This window comes from Doryrhamphus excisus, linkage group LG3 (genome assembly GCF_037039965.1).
Source record: "Doryrhamphus excisus strain RoL-2023G ecotype Guam linkage group LG3, RoL_Dexc_Guam_v1.1, whole genome shotgun sequence".
Taxonomy (NCBI): Eukaryota; Metazoa; Chordata; class Actinopteri; order Syngnathiformes; family Syngnathidae; genus Doryrhamphus; species Doryrhamphus excisus.
The window spans coordinates 13,531,430-13,551,383 of NC_136359.1; the positions used below are offsets into that span (position 1 = coordinate 13,531,430).

At 40.2% G+C, this 19,954-nt stretch overlaps 1 protein-coding gene across 1 annotated transcript in view; it reads left to right on the plus strand.

The window, feature by feature from the left end:
* Positions 1 to 18,326, plus strand: part of LOC131128017 (GDNF family receptor alpha-2-like) — a 72,794-nt gene extending 54,468 nt beyond the window's left edge. Inside the window, exons 5-8 of the mRNA XM_058070486.2 lie at positions 3,524 to 3,636; positions 4,526 to 4,666; positions 9,177 to 9,319; positions 17,350 to 18,326. Coding sequence (XP_057926469.1) covers positions 3,524 to 3,636; positions 4,526 to 4,666; positions 9,177 to 9,319; positions 17,350 to 17,487 — 535 coding nt within the window. The 3' untranslated portion in view covers positions 17,488 to 18,326. The remainder of the gene's footprint in view (positions 1 to 3,523; positions 3,637 to 4,525; positions 4,667 to 9,176; positions 9,320 to 17,349) is intronic.
* Positions 18,327 to 19,954: the final 1,628 nt, after the last annotated feature.

Here is a 19,954-nt window from a genome sequence, read left to right on the forward strand (position 1 = left end):
TTTTGCAAAAATAACAGTCATGGTCATCTCAAACAGCAGGGACTCAGGGTTGTTTAGGAGAAAATACAGTGGAAAATGGCAATTTGTTCACATTTCAAAGCAATTATTCCCACAGAAAATAATAGAAGTTGAAATTATCTGTTCCAGAGTCAAACTATTGCCATGGTGCATAGCTTTTATTAACTGTACAGACCATATTTTATAATTAAAGAGGACCTATTATGCGTTTTATACTTTTCTGACTGATGAATGTAGTAAGAATGTTGTATTCTCGCGTTAAATGATACCAAAGTTTCAGATAAAGAGGGTTTGCGCATTTGGAATTGAGGCCTGAAAGTTTGGGATGGCTCAAAATTCTCGGTTTCAGAAGGTGTTGGGTTGGATGTCTGTAATGTCACAGATGGGTGGGCTTCCTTATATGGGCTCTGCTTCCCCCGTCTTTTCCACAAGCACTGCTTCTCTGTTGCCGGTTGACAAGGCAAGTTCAGGCAGAAGTTATCGGAGTTCATGATTCCCAGCAAGAGAAAAATATCCATTAGCCTGTGCACATTGTCAACGGCCTTTCACACAGAACTGTTTTTGTGAACATGAACGAGAAACATCCGTTAAACTGTTTCTGAAGCCAGAAGCAGCGTGCTCTCTTCGGGAAAGGTGCATTCATTTCGGATGCGCTCTGCATCCACAGAGGTGGAGAAAGTCACCGATGTCTGTAACATGGGTACCCTTCTGGTGTGCTCTGACAATCCAAACAAAAGTGCTTGGTGGTTAGCAAATCACCAGTCCAGGCTGTACCCTGCCTCTTGCCCAAAGACAGCTATGATAGGCTCCAGCATACCTGCGACCCTCGTGAGGATAAGCGTCATAGAAAACGGACAAATAGTACAACATTATTGTCTTCAAATGTTAATGCTCCACTTAAATATTAAAGTAATGCCGTAAATAACACTTGATTTTTACTGGACAAAATGAGTTTCTTTAAGCCTTTGGGAGCTTTGTGTACATGCATAAACCTACAGTAATGTACTCCAAAATAACGTGTCCTGTGGCATCAACTACTGAAATCTTAAGGGACATGTGGTGCTAAATATGGCCACCAAATCATCATGTAATCACCATAATTGGTAATAATAAAACTGTTAAGGGGTTAGCTTTAGGCAAATTCTTTTTATGTCTAATGAATTAAACCAAATACTAGTTTTCCTTTAATTATTTGTATATTTTTATTTTTACAATTTCAATGTAATAATTCATTGTTAAAGCACAATTTAATTGATTTTGTATTAAAGTTTAAAATCCACCAACACAGAAGCTCTGAACATGAGGCTCCACCAAGTGGCCAGGATGAATGGGTGAAAAGGCGGCGGGATGAGAGACAAATGTGCGATGGATTGTGATTCATGTAGTGGGTAGCTGTGATGTGAACAGCACAGACAGAGTAACTTTGCACATGCTCCTCCCAATAAACCTACTTAAGTGGATTAGCAATGCCACCCCGGGGGCCTCCGCAGACTTAAAGCTCTTATCGCAAACACACACCAAAACAAAACAAAAAAAACACCACTTTTATCAGTACCCAAGGTTTGGCGCCCAAAGAGAATTCGGGAAACTGCCGAGATGTGAGGGATAATCACGGAAGAATAGGTTAAAAGAAGCTCTCATCCTACATTAAATAATTACGACTGGGTTTGTTGTGTATGTTGTCAAGATAGAAAAAAAAATGTAGGTTTTGAGTCAGGAGGGAGAGCTAGTTGTTATTCAGTGCACCTGTTTGACTGCACCCCAAAAAACAGATGTTGCCCAGATGTGACTTCCCTTTCTGGTGCTGGCCACTGAGGGCAACTGGCCAACATCGGATATGCTGCCAAAAAAACAGGTGTATGTTTGTGTGTCCCTTCCTTACAATGAGGAGTGTTAAAAGTATCACTATTTACTCACAATTATTGATTCTGTTTGGGGTCACAACAAATGGGTAGGAGCCTATCCCAGCTGACTGGTCACCAATCACAGGACACACACAGACAAACAATAATTCACACCTGTGAGCAATTTCGAGTCTCCAATTAACCTAACCGGCATGTTGTTGAACTGTGGGAGGAAACATATGTTTGTATAGTAATTTTAGTTATACCCAGCCATCTGTTTATAAGCAGCAACGCAGGATTTTACTAGAGTGGAGTTGTGTGCATTTTTGCCACACGTTCATATATTCATTCATTCATTTTCTACCGATTATCCTTACGAGGGTGCTGGAGCCTATCCCAGCTGTATTCGGGCAAGAGGCGGGGTATACCCTGGACTGGTCGCCAGCCAATCACAGGGCACATATAGACAAACAACCATTCACACTCACATTCATACCTATGGACAATTTGGAGTCACCAATTGGAGTCACCAACATGCATGTTTTTGTGTGGGAAAAAAACATACCTGGAGAAAACCCACGCATGCATAGGGAGAACATGCAAGCTCCACACAGATATGGCCGAGAGTGGAATCAAACTCGGGTCTCCTAGCTGTGTGGCCTGCGCACTAACCACTAATCAGTGTTTACTTCAAGATAATCTTAACCTCATACTAATACTGGAATTTTTCCAAAAATATGCTGATATGCTAATAATAATTCTGGATAGGTTCCTTATTTTCATAGTGTTGTGCTCTAAAAATGTATTTTCATTCATTCATTCATTCATTTTCTACTGCTTTTTCCTCACGAGGGTCACGGGGGTGCTGGAGCCTATCCCAGCAGTCTTCGGGCGAGAGGCGGAGTACACCCTGGACTGGTCGCCAGCCAATCACAGGGCAAAATGTATTTGTGCTTAAATAAAAATAAATTTTGACCTCAATTAGTGGTTTCCAACTTAGGGCATTCACACTTTTTTGGTTCATTTGAAACCAACTCGGAGGCATTTGCTCCGCTTGTATAGTCTACAAGCGAAACACCTTGAAAGATGGGTCTCTATCCAATCGAATTCGATTCCCTTGACATTGACCCAATACATGCACCGATGTTAAAATGACTGAAAAAACATGCAGAAATTACAAATTTAAGACAAAGTTAATATGCATAAATAAATAAATAAAGTGCTCTTTATTAGTATATTTTAGAAGCTTTTTACTAAATATCCAAGCCTGTAAATATATTGGGATATAAAAGTAACCTAGTATATACAACCCAACGTATGGCAGTTTAGGTTTGCAATATTTCAGTTACGTAAAGTAACCTACCTGATGCATATGTTTTATACTGTGCAGCCTTTGATCCCATGACACAAAAAACACCAGTTTGAATGCCAAGCGAACAACACCAAAATGTGCAAGTATGTTTCCAAGTGTAAACATAGCCTTAGCACCACAGGAGAATATACGCCCTATCATGGGACCAACTGAGAACCCCCTTGAAATATTTGGGGTTTTATTCTGTCTTGAGAAGTAAAGCTATGTCGGCGTCTATCACGCGTTTGTGACTTTTTGTGACCACTTTCTCCTGATGTGGGTGTCTGTGCTTTATGTTGTTGTTGTAAAGGTCCAGGCTGGCTGATTTCATGGCAAACTGCCGCAGCATCCCGCCCACGGTGAGCACCTGTCCCAACCAAGACAATCACCAAGCCTGCTTGGCCTCCTACACAAAGCTCATCGGTCAGTATCACGCCGGGGCTGCGGGTGAGACCGTGATGGAGCGAGAGTGTGCGAAAGAGAGAGAAAAAAGACGATGTAACCTGCTGGGAGATCACATAATATTTTTCACAAACGTCAGCACCACTGTGAGATTACAGGAGATGGTCTAGAGCAAAAAAAAAAAAAAAAGTAGTAGTCTCGTTTGCCTCGGCTTTTTAGCCTGTGGAGTGAGACTGTCAGCTTTTCCCGGGCTGCTGTGATATCTCCCCCAGCGTCCTGGACATCTAGTTTACTACTAGAAGTAATTAGGGAGGCACAGAGAGAGTGTTTACTTCATTAAAAGACTTGATGACCATCTGTTTGCTCATATTAAATGTGTGCTCCTACAATGTGCACAGACTAATGCATACATATTTCGATAATAGCACCTTGGCGACAACGACCAGGTTTCTCAGCGATAACACACCGTACTAAATTGGAATTCTTTTAGCACACAAGTTGCACGGGTCCACAAATTGTACACAGTGTGGAGATAATAAGTCATGCTGCTCACACAAAGTGGATGACATGGCTGACACCAGCTGACAGACCTTTCAAAAGTGAAGTGTTTTGCTGCAGCCCTGTTGTAGTCAAACAGAGCAGGCACGCACACACACACTTCATAAAGCACCTGCTTTAAAAAAAAAAATCATATTCCAGCATGATGGCCTCTTTATACCTAAAATGAAGCATTACGGCAAGCTTTCCCTTCCCATAAAAGTAAAACAATACCATCCCATTCCCGTGTTGCACTGTTTTCTATAAACTATTTGCAATAAATGTCGTCCATTATTGCCCATTAGTGACCCATAGATGTTCATCCTAATGTGTCTGGATGTGTGTGTCTGTGTGTGTATGGATTTTCTCACAGGAACGGAGATGACGCCCAACTATGTGGACAGTAGCTTCAGCCATTGGACCATCTCGCCGTGGTGCACTTGTAAAGGCAGCGGAAACCAGGAAGAGGAGTGTGGGAACTTCCTAAGGAGCTTTACTGACAACACTTGTCTGAGTGAGTGAGCTATGTATGGATGAAAAACATTATAGTGGTTGGAAAACTCAACTACAGAGAGTATCAGGCATCTATGGGTAGCCTTTATTTACAGTATACAAATGTATTGTTATAATAAAATGAGGGTCATTGATGAGCTGAAGCCTATCCTAGGTGATCCAAATGCTCACCAGTCAATCACTGGGAACACTGAATCATCGAGTAATCCCTCAGTTAATTGGTTCCAGACCCGACCATGATAAGTGAATTTCAATATTTTTGTAGTTAGAGCAAATAAAGTCTGTTTTACTGTTTTTTAAAATTAGAGCACTCTTGACATTAAATTATACCCTTATAGTCAGCTTTACACTCTTATTACACAATATAATCAGAGGAAATAAGCAATTTAAGTGTGTATGTGTGTTGCAATAAATCTGTTCCCGGGTGTGTGAACAGGAAATGACTTGGGGGTTCATACTTGAATTTTAGCTGGATTACGGCCACAATGGATAATTCAAACTGCAATAAAAGCCTTATTGTTCGGACAATATGGCGTGTGTTTCTAGTTACACATAGTAATCACTACATTTTATCAACATCTTTCAGCGTCAATGAATTTGAATTTCATCAGCACCTTATATTTGTAAATTAGTTTGTGCTGGAAAATTCTTAATTTAGACCAACAATAAATAACTTAAAAATGCATATTTTCGACTAATAATATAGGCCATAATCAACCACGAAATCGCAATCATCCTTCCATCCATTTTCTATACCGCTTATCCTCATTGGTATGCTGGAGCCTATCCCAGCTGACTTCGGGTGAGAGGCTAATCTCAGGGCACATATAGACAAACAACCATTCACACTCACATTTGTACCTATGGACAATTTGGAGTCACCAATTAACCTAGCATGTTTTTGGAATGTGGGAGGAAACCGGAGTACCTGGAGAAAACCCACACATGCACGGGGAGAACATGCAAACTATACATAGAGATGTCTAAGCGGAGATTCGAACCCAGGTCTTCCCGATCACCTGACTGTGTGGCCTAACCACTCGTCCACCCTGCAGCACCGCAATAATTTACAAATTAATTATTTTTTGGGAAAAAAAAACACATTTAGAGTGAGTGAGGGCGCGCTGTTCGAACTGCAAAGTGGAGAGGGACAATTTAATTACACAAATAAATGACTCTGCTATAATGAATATTGCCTGACTGGGATCACAATTTCAGGAAATACACAATGTTAAAAGGGTCACGTGAATATGTAGGAACGATTATATAACCCGAAGTCAGCCATACCGGTTGCTGCATTCAGCTTCTCAACAGCCACCTCTTTTCCAACTGATTAAATTGGAATTAAGTGTTCTAAGTTTGTCAGAAATGACTAATTTCTTTTCACCGCTCATGCTTCCTTTGGGCCTCATCTGCCTAGACCTTAACACAAAAGAAACCATTTGCATGTCATTTTCACTTCCAATCTCTGGCTTTTTGCTCACAGGAGAAAACTGTCATAAAAAGTAACAGATCTGGCAGAAATTAAATAATACATATCTTCTGTACATCTCATGCACGAGGAGACGGTGGCTGCAGATCGACAAAACGGTTCGCTCCTACATCCTCATGTCTCTCTCAGTCGGAAGCAGAAAATCAGGCTTCCTTGATATGGTGGAGTGCTCGCTGCTACACGACACCGTCGCCTTTAACGTGTTCCACTGCGTGGATAAATGCTTTCAGACCATTTCAATAGATTGCAGGGGTTCCCTTTTAGCTGAGGTTGCAGGATGAGGGATGAGGCTTGGAGCTGAGGAGGCGTCTTGAAAAATAACTCCAAAATGCAACATCTCCCCCACCCTCTCCTCTGCAGTCAAGGGGAACGGGCGATAAACTTCAGCACACCAGGGAGGAAAGGGTACACAATACTGCACTTGGTTGTATGACTAGAGTAACGCAATATGTTTACACTCTTCATGCATGCATCCCTGCAGGTAGGCTCATGGGGGTTTAGACCAAAGGTTAAAGAACCACAAATCAGCGTGATACTATTTCTGACTATGAGTGTAGTCATTCAGATGCACTTTAGAGTGCAGTGAAAAGTTTGCATGAGAAGCATCTTCAGCCAGCTGGTTGGGTTTTTGACTGAATGCCGCATTCCAACTGTGTCTTTAGGGAGAAAGCAAGCTGTGGCTGACAAACAGATGCTTATCATCACGTCTCAGCAGTGCTTTGCTTAACTTCACCTCTAGAGTCAAACTTTGCACTGGCGAGTGCTCTCAGTCCCGAAGAGGAGTGCAAAGCTTTGGGCATACATTTATTAGCCACAACATTAAGTACACCTGCAAAATCCAGTGATGACTTTGGGTATACACAGGGTCATTAAATATTGAAAACATTCACTAATTGCAATAGCGCATTCCATAATAAACAATAAAATTGTCAAAATGAAAAATTACCAGGCTACACGGTTAAAAAAGTGGTTAGTGTGCAGGCCATACAGCTAGGGGACCCGGGTTTGATTCCCACTCTGGAATCTCTGTGTAGAGTTTGCATGTTCTCCCCGTGCATGCATGGGTTTTCTCCGGGTACTCCGGTTTCCTCCCACATTCCAAAAACATGCTAGGTTAATTGGTGACTCCAAATTGTCCATAGGTATGAATGTGAGTGTGAATGGTTGTTTGTCTATATGTGCCCTGTGATTGGCTGGCCAGGGCGTACCCCGCCTCTCGCTCGAAGTCAGCTGGGATAGGCTCCAGCATCACCAAAATGTGATAAACACTGAGAAGTAGCCATTTTTAGTGGTTTATTTAAAACTACTTGTTTCATCAACAGGATACCTGAAAAAACAAGTATAATGTGACAAAAAAAATTTGTATGTAGAAGTAGTGTCCAATGGTACAGAAACTTCACGGTTCGGTTTGATTAGGGTTTGATACTTTTTTAAATACGAAAACTAAATTTGTATGCCTTTTTTAACTTCAATTTTATTGAAATTGCCAATTTTCCATTCATTCTATTCTATTCAAAAGTACAGTTTTTAAATGAAACATATCTGGTGCAGTTGTACCTACTGTATCTAATTTTCTGCTGTGCATACTTAGAGGTTTGAACCATATAAAACAAAAACAAACAAAACAAATTACAATTACTTTAATTGCGCATTATTCATCAATAGTTCTGTCATTTGCCAAATAAATAGTAATAAAAAGTTTGTACAAATTTGTTTTTTACTTTTATCACGGGCACATACGTTTGTTAAACATTGTGCATAGTTTGACATTTAAATAGAGAGGATTATTTGAAATACCAAGATATCAAATATGTCAAGTAATTGCACCCAGAAACATAAAATACAGATGTAATAGGCATTACTAATAATTTAGTTTGCAATATGAGAAGAACAAACTGTGCAGTGAAGTTCAAACACAATAACAAGCATTTGCAAATGCATAATGTTTGGAATGGATCTCATCCGCTTGTGCAAATGGTGCTAATGTTGTAGCAGGTGACTCTATACATGTTAACTACACGTAGCTATACACCGTATTGTGTAGGTGGCCGACACGGTGGGAGCACCAAGCACCATGTTTGTGTCCAGCATGTGTGGGAAAACACAATTTCACCTTTTGTTGGCCGCTGTTTTGAATTTGATCATTGGTATAAATCTATTCAAAGTCATCTCTGCACACTGACCTTATAATGGAGGTGGTTGCCAAGCAATTACATCCTCTGCTCTCAGGCTGAGCAAAGAGAAACAAGCTCTGTGTTTTAAACGGATGAGCAGTGAAAAGGTACTCCAACACTATTTTACCACATGTGGCTGAAAAGCCGACTGAACGGGGGAATTATCACATTTTTGTAGAGGCTTGCACGTGTGCTTAGCCGCATAAAAATGCACACAGTTTATCTGAAGGCGAAAACATCTCACACGGCATGTATTCACAGACTAATGCTACCCTGTTAGAGCTGGCTGAGTCGCTTGTTTTAAAAGATCTCATTTCTTGGTACACATTGATTGGAAAAGCAAATTGGGGTTCATCATCTCAAAGTGTAGGCGCGGTGCTGCAATTGTGTCTCCGATTGAGAATAGACTGCAACGGCATTTAAAGCTTTCTTATACTGAGCAGAGGACACGAACCGACGAGTTTGATGAACACGTCAATGGAATCCCTGGGGATTTACTTACAGAAAGTTAAATAGACTACATGAACAACCCCTCACTTACATAAGCAGGGCACATCTTCAATTATTGAACACAGGCCAACACTGGTATTCTATGAGAGGAAAAAATCCTGAGAGGCCTCCCTGGTGACAGATTTAAACATAAATCTCAGATTGGTTTTGATTAGTTTGGCACACAACTCTTAAATCCACTGATGAATCAAAAAAAAATTTTTATTCCTCCCTAGTCACACACCTCCCTTGTCGCTATACTCACCAAAGATTGGGCATGCAACCAAGACTTTGGTTTGTGTGCAAACTGGCTTCTTGGGACACCAAACACAAACCATGTATCTGTTACCTTACAGGAAACGCCATCCAGGCCTTTGGTTATGGTCTGGACTACATGACGAGCAAGAACGCGTCTGCACTCGATCCCTCGGCCACGATGAAGATGGGGTCAGATAGGTTGGCAGCAACCTCCGAGCCCCCATTTGTGACCATTGTGAAGGTACGGCACTTGTATACAAACATCACATTCATATACAAGATGCGCTGTGATGAGTTTATCTTGTCACACGTGGGTGAAATAAAGGTTCTTTTGACGCATATGTATGGGTACATTCCAGCAGTCTTTGCATACATTTGTCGAAATAGGCCTATTACTTGAAGAACCACAGAATCACCCCTCAACTCGTCTTCTGTGAAAGGAGGATTTTGCACGGCGGCAAAATCGTAAAGCTTGGCATGCCGCGCCGTCCAAATTCACATCAAATTTTAATCTTTACGCTTCTTAAAGCAATTGGCACATCAGATCCAACGTTTCGTGATAAGACAGTTTGTGCTACACCCATAATGATGACATTTGTTGAAATAATGTGTGTCTCCTGCATAGAATGGAATAGTGAAAGAAAACGGGAGGTGGGGGATTTAATCTGGATTAGAGGTTCTAAAATAATGGCCCAGGGCGTCTTCCTCTGCTGAATGCCGTCTCCTCGGAACACCGCAGTCAAGTTGACTGGAACTGGGTTCAGCGTCTGGTACGGAAAGACATTTTAATAGAACTGTGCATGGGTTAGTGTTGAAATAAAGTGTGACAAAAATGACAGAAGAAGAAATGACAACAACTCCCCCTTTGCCTCTCTCGGAGAAGAATGAAATATTTCATGCTGTGCTTTCAGCAAGGCAACATTTTTCTTTTTTTTGTCATCCTTCAGCCTCTGGTTTGAGATTAATGATGTTTTCTCACCTTTTGCAGGAGGTCTGCTCGCAAATCTTGACTAAATTAGAATTAGCAATGCTAAAATCATTCAAGTACAAATGATTGTAATGTTAATGTTATTTTTCTTTGGTTGTAATAGTGGAATGTTTATGAATGCAGTTTAGCAATGCTGAATGAAATGCCATTAATCCAGTTCATTCCAAAGGCTTTTCACAATGTCATTGAACGCACCACAGTCATCCTGTATTGTATTTGCCGCCTTCTCCACACCCCCACATACTAGTTGTGAAGGCATTTTAACCTCAGGAACGTCAGAGGAAAAATAATAATGAGCACCACATGAGTGTACACTATGTCGTGGAGTGTTTGTGTTTGTGTGTGTGTGTGTGTGTGTGTGTGTTTATGCTGGAATTGCTTTCTCCTGTGGTTTGGTGTGTATACATGACAGTATTGATGCACCAATCTGTGCCTGTCTAACAGCAACACGGCATTTAATTTATTGTAAAAATGGTAATTAGGAAACAATAAGACATGTGATTACTCAAGCAGGAAGTCTATAATTAGTGAGTTAGCTACAGGGACATTTTGGGCAGCCCGGCATTCTACACTTGGCAATTAAAACTTGTCAAACTTCAATGACAGATAAATTGGGAGAACGTCATTTGACTTCTGTTGACAGAAGGACCGACGTCCAATCATGCGCGTAGCATTGTGGACAGAGTTTGTATGCGTGCATGAGTCGGTAATATATAACTTGAATGTCACTAAGGAGAGCTCTTACTTTTGACACGGCTGAACTTGGTTCAAGCAGGATGACAAACAAATGGGTGTTGCCATTCTGATACTGGGGGTTGGGAGGAGAAATAGCCTCAAGCAGTGGTTCCCAAACTTTTTACAGTCACGTACCCTTCAAACATTTGACCTGAAGCCTTGTACCCCCTACTCCTGCACACTTAAGAATCATAAACCTAATTATCTTAAATAACTTAATTAATATGCCCTGGTTGGTTCTGTGAGTATCACGTACTTTGGGTTGCATGTGCATGTATGGTTGTGTTTGCTGTGATTTACAAGTGTCCCTGAATGCAGCAGCAACTTGTGTCCCAAGACTTATATGAATTTTAGAAAAAGCAGCAGTGACAGAAATTTACTAGTTTTGATCCTGCTTGTATTAAGTGTCCATTATCTGACCAAAATAATTCCACTGTGCCCTAACTCTAAAAGAACCACTAACTACCCCCTTCTTAATAGTATCTAAAATACAAAAATATGTCCAACTATCAATAAAGCCTAATTTTTGAATCTCCACTCACAGTGCCATGTATTCACCGCTGGGGATGAATTTGGAACACCAATATGAATATAAATGAAATCTTCAAGATGAAAAACTCTTAATGCACAAAATAATAATTCAGAATTACTTATTTGATTATATGATACACACAGAGCAAGGAACAACTTGCCGCTCTGTCTTCTTCCTGCTGCGATCTTTTCGAACTGTGAGGCGTTCAGTCGCTTGAGTGTTAGGCGCTAATTGTTTTTCATTTTTATTCACGTACCCCCGTGGCAATCGATTTACCCCTGGGGGTACGCATCCCTCACTTTGGGAACCACTGATATACCGTATCTCACAAAAGTGTGTTAATCTGTTATGACAGTATATCTTCTTAAGGTACAATACTGTAAAAAAAAACATTGATATTCTCTAGAGTATGTACATTTACTCGCCCCTGAAAAAAGTCAAAACCAGCCATTATTATCTAAATAGCAGACAACACAAATTAGTCCACAGTCAAACATTGTGGTGGTAGTGTCATGGTCTGGGGCTGCATGAGTGCGGCGGACATTAAGGAGCTGTGGTTCATTTTGGGGAAAAATTAATCCCAACATGTACTGTAACATTAGACTAGGGCTATCCTAGTCATTGAGCATGAAATGTTGACTGTTTGGATGTGAGGCGATACGTCTTGAAAGACCACCCGAACAGTCCAGTTGCAAAGGATTCAGTGCCCAGAGAACACAATGATCTGGATCAATGAGATGAATGAGGCATGTACTGTAAAAACATGATAACGAACCCAAGCACACCACAATGAAAACTGCTGCACACTGACAACCAAATGCTATATAGTGTCAGAAAAATATGTGTGTGGTTGAAATACGATGGGTGTATTCACATTGGAGAGATTTCCTATTTTTATTCCTATTTGAGACAATTTGAGAATGGATCAACTGAATACTCATTTTGGTTAATTTCTCGGCACATTTACAGAAAAATGTTTGCATTATTTTGGGTAGTCTTTTTTTTATTATTTGGGCAAATATCTTTATCATTATTACCATTATTATTGTTATTATTATCACCATTATTATAATCATCATTAATATTTGTCACGCCCTGCGTGAGTTCCTGCGTGACAGTTTGTTTATGTTCCCTGTCTGGGTTTTGGTTTCCTTTTTGGACACTCTTATTTTGTATTGGTCTTCCTGTTTTGCCTCCTCTGCCTTCGTTGCCCCAATCATTCACACCTGTCCCTAATTTGTGTTCGTATTTAGTTCAGGTGTGTGCATCTCCCCTTTGTTGGATCATTATCATTTGTCCCTCTGCTACCTGAGTTGCCTTTTTCTGCTGCCGCTATTATAGCAAAAAATTAATATTTTTACCTGCATTTGGTCCTGCTCTCTGCATCCTGGGGTCGCACCGCAACACAGACATGCCAAAGCGTGACAAATATTGCCATTTTCATCATTATAGTTGTAACAATTTTTTGCTTTTTTTTTTTAATTATTTAATTTTATAGACTTCATTGCTTCTTGTAGAGTGCTGTATCATTCGTTTTCTGAAATCTGCAGTATTTGTGCTTTTACTGTCCATTCATTAGCCCACTTTTTCCCCCTAAGTGTAACATTTACATATCAGTTTGTGGATTGCATGTGTCTAATCTTGTGCATTAAAAAACAAGAACTTGAGACTGTGTCTGAACAGGTGACCAACTCAAACATCTCTTGCAACAGCATCCACTGTATTATCCAGATTATTACTGCAATGTTTTTAAAACAATAATCTAAGGTAACCACAGTGAGTTTGTACAATAGTGTGGACAGTAAATGGTTGCATAGCTGCAAGGAATAAATGAATACACAAATGCATTTATGCCTTAATGCATATGTGCGCGTATGACTGGATGAATGCATTCATGCATAAAAGAATGTATGGATCGCTTGAGAGCAGGACACCAAATGCTAACCTATACTATGAGGTGCAGTCAGTGAGAAGTAAATACACACACACACACAGTGTGTGACTAAACTTGCTCAGGTCAGTCATACTGTGGCCTTACAGCTCATTTAAATGCATAATTATTCCAAACGTCACTTCCACTTCTGACTGTGGGCTTTATCCCATGCTCAGTGAGTAAACATGTGGGCGGAAGCCCAGTTCTTTGAGCTGGGGAAGTCACAGGAGCAGCCATTAAAAGTCCTCATGTGTTTACATATGCACTCATCCGGCTAGGTTCCCCTATGAGTTTCATGGTGTTGATGAAGGAAATTGTTAATTAATTGTAAGTTAAACAACGGAATGGCCAATTCATTCTGGGTTGCTGGCAAACCTCTGATTCATTCAGGATAGAAATCGAGATAATCAATTCCAGTCAGTGTTAATTTCCTTGACCAGTAATTTTTTCCCCTTTTTCATCACGAAAACTGAAAGATAGGTAATCAAAAGAAATGCATGTTGACAAAAAACACTGACGAAATGAACTCACAGATTACAAATAATTCATTCATTCATTCATTTTCTACCGCTTTTTCCTCACGAGGGTCGCGGGGGTGCTGGAGCCTATCCCAGCTGTCTTCGGGCGAGAGGCGGGGTACACCCTGGACTGGTCACCAGCCAATCACAGGGCACATATAGACAAACAACCATTCACACTCACATTCATACCTATGGACAATTTAGAGAGATTACAAATAATTTTTTATTAAAAAAAATTTTTCATAATTTTTTCCTCTTGATGGTAGGAACAAGTCGGGGATATAGTCAATTCTAATCATTTTAGCTGAGCGTTTGAGAGGGTGAGTGACAGGGGGAATCCAATCAGAACTACTGTCTTGGTGAGAATAGGCTGTTGGATTTTCCACCGGGAAAACTACATCGTATGCTGCAATTTTGTGCCAAGTTACATGCTACGCTATGTCTACGCCTGGGAAAAAGAGAAGAGAAGATATATTTCATGTTTGGCGCTATGGAGGACAAGGCACTGTGTAAACCATGTGAGTGTTTATCACCACTAAAAACACAACTAACTTGAAGCGGCATCTGTGGGTCAGTCATCCTGACAAGTGAAGCGAAGAGAAGTGACAATTTGCATAATAGTCTGTTATTATTTTGGTATGTTATGTTTACTGCTGTTTTTATTGCTGAGAAAGAGCAGAGTTGAATATTGATGGATAGTGCGTTATGTAGTGTGATTTATTACTTCATGCATTATATGCGATTGGCTGGCGACCCCCCCCCCACCCCCCACCCAAAAGCATACAACCACGAGGCTAATGAGGATTAAGCAGCACAGAAAATCAATGAATAAATGAACGAAAAATATAACATTAAAGTTACTGTGAAATTATTGATACTATATTCATAGAGAATTTTATTAATGAACGCATTTGCAGGTAGCCTAAATCAAGGAAACGTTAAAGACGCCTGATCTTTCAAGTTATTTACTAAAATTAGACTGAAAGATAAATGCAGGGACCTGCAGAGGTTGGGAGAATTATGCCCAGTTCTAGAATGATACGTATGGCCTACTGCAGGGTTGTCCAAAATGTGACCCAGGGGTCATTTGCAGCGTTTGTGTGTTTTGTTTTTTTTAATGTTATAATTAAATAAACCACAACAACTGAGCAAAAATGGGTAAAAAAAAAAAAAAAAAAGTAAAAACACGAGAAAAACTTGAAATATTGATGACTCTGATGACACTTTACTCTTGGTGGAAAAAAAATTAATCTCCCCCCGGCCTAGAAATAAGTCTGAAAAAGACGGGTTGTCTTATATTTTGGGTCTGGAGATTTATACCTGCAAACCAGAAGGTGGTGCCAAATTATTTCACCCCAAAAGTGACGTAGAGGGATGCAGTCGTGATACAGAGAACTGCTTGTAAAAAAAAAAATGTATGTATGTACGTACATACTATGTATGTAGCAAACAACAGAAGATGAGTTACAATGCTTACTGTAAGATAACAATGATCAATAAAGCTGAATGAAAAATTCATTCATTCATTTATTTTCTACCACTTATCCTCCTGTTGGAGCCTATCGTAGCTGTCTTCGGGCGAGAGGTGGGGCGCACCCTGGGCTGTCCGCCAGCCAATCACAGGGCACATATAGACAAACAACCATTCACACTCACATTCATACCTATGGACAATTTGGAGTCACCAATTAACCTAGCATGTTTTTGGAATGTGGGAGGAAACCGGAGCAAACTCCACACAGAGATGGTCAAGGGTGGAATTGAACTTGGGTCTCCTAGCTGTGAGGCCTGTGTGCTAACCACTTGGGCGCGGTGCAGCCCTGAGTGAAACAATTAAGAATTAAAATATGAACTAATGTCTTATTATTGTAATATACAAGTTTCACTGATATGAAAACAGTGTCTTGAAAAAGAGGGACCGTCTTATATTTGGGTCACTGCAGTATGTTGGAGTGGATGCAGCCTTCAAACTCAATGTGTCCCGCTTTCCATGTCAAGAGCCAGCTATAAACTTATGTGCACGTGAAAATCCTTCCGCCGCCTCTTCTGTGAAGCTGCTGTTGCCACTGTTCCCATGTAGCTTTGTCACGTGTTGATTTTCAGCTCAATTGAATTTAATTGATTGTGGACTGAATCTACACAACTCTTGGCTGCTCAATAAACAGGCTTTGCCAACGCAACATCGTGTGCAGTGTCAGCACTGTGATCGATAAGGAAAAAAAAATGTCTATGTGTAGATATTTGTTTAAGGACAAGAGGGATGTACTTCTGTCAACAGTTTCCATCCAGGCTACTGTTGCCAAACGCTCTCTCTTTCTCTCTCGCGTTCTTTCTCTCTCTTACTTTGCATGTAGGTGTGAAAGCTCTCGTAAACGTGTGTGTTTTGACATTGTCTGCTCCGTCACGCTGTCTAAATGTGTGGATGTGTTTATGCCTTCTCAAAGGCCCAAGTGTACGTGTGGCGATTGGCTGCAGCCACAGATCTGGACTCATGTCAACAGGCTGCTGCCACACATCACTGCCTCTGCTAATTAATTGGCTTTTAGTTGCAGATGTGTCTGGTGCATTGTCAAGCTACCAATGGCTTTTTTCCCCCCTCTCCCTTCATGTTTGGCAACCTTTTTCACCATTTATTTGTGCAGAGAGATGATTTTTTTTCCCTCTCTTTTCTACAAAAGATAAATGGCCTTCACCTGTTCTAATAATTCAACACAATTTTCTCATATCATTATTCATATTCTCCTTATAGCTCATTCCTTGCTAGATGAGTTGCAGGTAGATAACGTCTTTTTTTCCCTCTTTGTACAGGGAAATGGCATGGAGTGCAATTTGTGCAAAGGTTACATTGGAGGAGATGAGTTGAGGGGTTGGTGGTGGCGGAGGAGGTGGAGGAGTAGAAAATGTTTCATGTTCCTTATGATGTGTTTCCGTATTGCCACACCGGACTGAAAATGAAGCCTCCTGTAAATTGAGTGTGACTATTTTAACTTGGAGGCAAACGGTTCCACTTTGCGGTAGCAGGAAGTCCAAAAAAAAAAAAAAAAAAGTCAAAACAAACGGAACACTTTCTCATAATAAGGCTATTGTGGTGTGTGTGGCAATAAGAGTGTTACTCTTGAGGACGCACATTTTAATACCTGATGTGGTCGCTTTGCTTGTTGCTTTAATGTGACCAATGTGGCACTCTGTTTTTTTTTTTTTTTCTGTTATTTGACCTCTTGCTGCGGTAATTTATGCCTAATGAAATATTGAAACAAATCCCCCTGGCGCTGGCTGTGTGTTTTTCTTGTAAATAAGCTCTATTATGAAGCAGCGACACACAAAGCAACACGGGATCCAAATAAACACACATTTTCTCGAGCAAAGATTTCACTTTCGTGCTAATGTCCTGTGGATTGAAGGATTTTATTTTTCATACACCAGCTTTATGACTCATGATTTTCTCCTCTTGAGCTCGGACAGCAGCCCGGTGTCACCTTCGGCCCAAATCAAATGCCATAACATGAGATGAAGTGTGTGAGTCACATCTAACCTTTACACATCTGTGTCCCTGTGTGCTCAGTATCCCGAACCCAGAGACGGTGGCCCTGGCAAAACTCAGGGCCTGCCAGAGGATCACTGCGTCTGTGTGCGTGCCAACGTCTGGGCTCTGCTTCCCGGCCTGGTTTTGGCTCTGCTCCTGGCTCAACATGCCTTATAGAAGTGCCAGAGGGGGAAAGAGGTCACCCTCCCACAAGCTCATCCCAAAAGCAGAAGGTGTTATTTCTCTGACTGATATTAAGAAGGCAGAATCTCTGGACATTTGATGTAAAAGCAGGCATTTACAGAAGAATGAAAAAAAACCTAAACGTTTGAGTTTGTCATTCATTTGATATCATCCTACGACAGAACACTTGGATGGAACACATTTACTAAAGGACCCTCGCCGCCTTGAGGGCCAACCCCCTCTGACAAAGACTTCAAAAGGGAGGAATGACAAGAAGGACAAGAAAGTTTAGAAAAGAAACACATTTCTGCTCTGTATTTTTGTCTTTGAATGGCTTCTTGACTTGCGGGGGGCCCAGGGAGATGATTACAGTGCGTCTCTTTATCACTATTGTAAACTCTAAATCTGTAAAACTCCGTGTTCTAAGTGTTGGTATAGTATCCGTGACCATAATCAATCTACCGTGCGGCTCTATCATTTTTTTGGGGGGGGTGGCAAAATGTACTTATGGCGGCATTGTCAATGGTTCTTCGGTCATTCCAGATGTTGCTGTTGACGCTCTGTGGCTGTGCGCCATACATCCACTTCCACATGTGAATATATCTGTCTCTATATGTATTTAAGGAAAAAAAAAGAAGAATTCACTTTCTTTCTTTCAGTCAAATGATATCTGCAGTACCGTCAAACTATGACAACTCTGTACTGATGATGACATGGATTTGTTACTTATGGAAGGCCTTCATTAGCTGCGTTTAAATGTGTCTATATAAGAATGATGGCAAAGAATGTATACAGGAATGAGATTAAATGAACTCTGTCTGCTTAGAAAGAAAGTAACTGAGTGTGTGAGTGCTTCTATGCTGTGTGTGTGTGTGTGTGTGTTGTGTCCTTGTTTATATTCCTGAGAAAATTCTGAATCATAAACTACCATGAGAGCAGTTTGTGAAGCATTTGTGACCAAGACACACACAAAAAAAGAAGGTGTAAAAAATATTTTTAGTGGTCCATTATGGTGTTTTGCAAAAAAAAAAAAGGCCATGTTATTATTACTTTTATTTATTTTTATTTTTCTAAAAGTTTGCTGGATTGTTTCATCTGTGTGCTAAACTTGCAAAGTATAGTATAAAGAATGGAAACGGCTTGCCTGTTTTTTTCGTGAAGTTGGGAAAAACAAGACAAGCAATACTGAAGCTCATTAATATTGAACAAAACATTCTGACAAGAATTTAGTGAGATAATATACTAGAGGCTCCAGCACACTCACGACCCTAATGAGAAGAAGTGGCATTGGAAATGAATGGATGGAAGGACGAAAATATACCACCAGTCACATATTTTGTCTCAATTACAATGTTTGTCACAAACAAACATACAGTACATATACAAATTTTTAAAAATCTGCTTATAAAGTTGCTCTGTGAAACTATGTTGTCAATAAGCCAAGAATAAAAACGAAAAGCATTCTGTCACACAGGTTAACGGTGAGTACGCATTTTATTGTTTTCAATTGTTTTTATTGTAATCATGTAAAGTTATGTTTTACTAAACAGCGATTAGCTTTTTTACAGTTGTGTGGTTGCTCAGAATGTCACATATGGTAATTACTGTTATCATGGCAATTATTATTTGATTTATATTAATCCCCACAGGAAAATTGGTTCAAAATTGGAACAAATTTGATGTCAAACAGCACTGTATTTTACTTTTTGTGGTTTCAATTGGCGCCCATGCTAGTGTATTACACAAATCTCCAGTGTTCCTTTATTCATAAAACGTATTCATACTATTCATAATGCATTATTTATTCGTTATTCACAATACTTTATTCAGAATAATACACTCTATCAACACTCTATCGTAGCTGTTCAAAAATTAATTAGTAAATGATTGCTTTTTCGTGGTTGACTGTGGCTCATTTTTAGTCAAAAATATTTAAATACAAGTTATATGTTGTATTCTGGTCTCTAGGTGTCAGCAATTTTGCATTGATTGAGACGTGAATATTCTCATTCATCCACGTCATTGTATTCTCAGGGCATTCAATCGTTTGTAACTGGACTGCTTGTGTGCACGTCGTTATCCATTGCATGTCCGACGTGAAACAAAAGTTCTCCTCCAATTCCGTGTGGAAGTGGTAAGTTTGACTTATTACTTTGACGTTCTTTCCCACTGATTTTGAAACCTTTTCTTAAGTTTTGAATAAATACATCGGAGGCCAACTCGTTAGCTCGCTGGATGAGGGACGACTGTAACTGTAACACATGGCCCAAACCTCCCAAAAACTTTTGAACAGATGATGCTACCTTGTCAAACAGTGAACTTTATCACTGTGCTTGCATGTCTGAGTCATGCCAGTCTTCTCTGCTGCCATAAATATCCTACTCTTCGAAGACCTACATAAGACCTTCCTAAGACCTTCCTAAGACTTAAACTCTTGTATTTGTTCCATGAAATTATATTA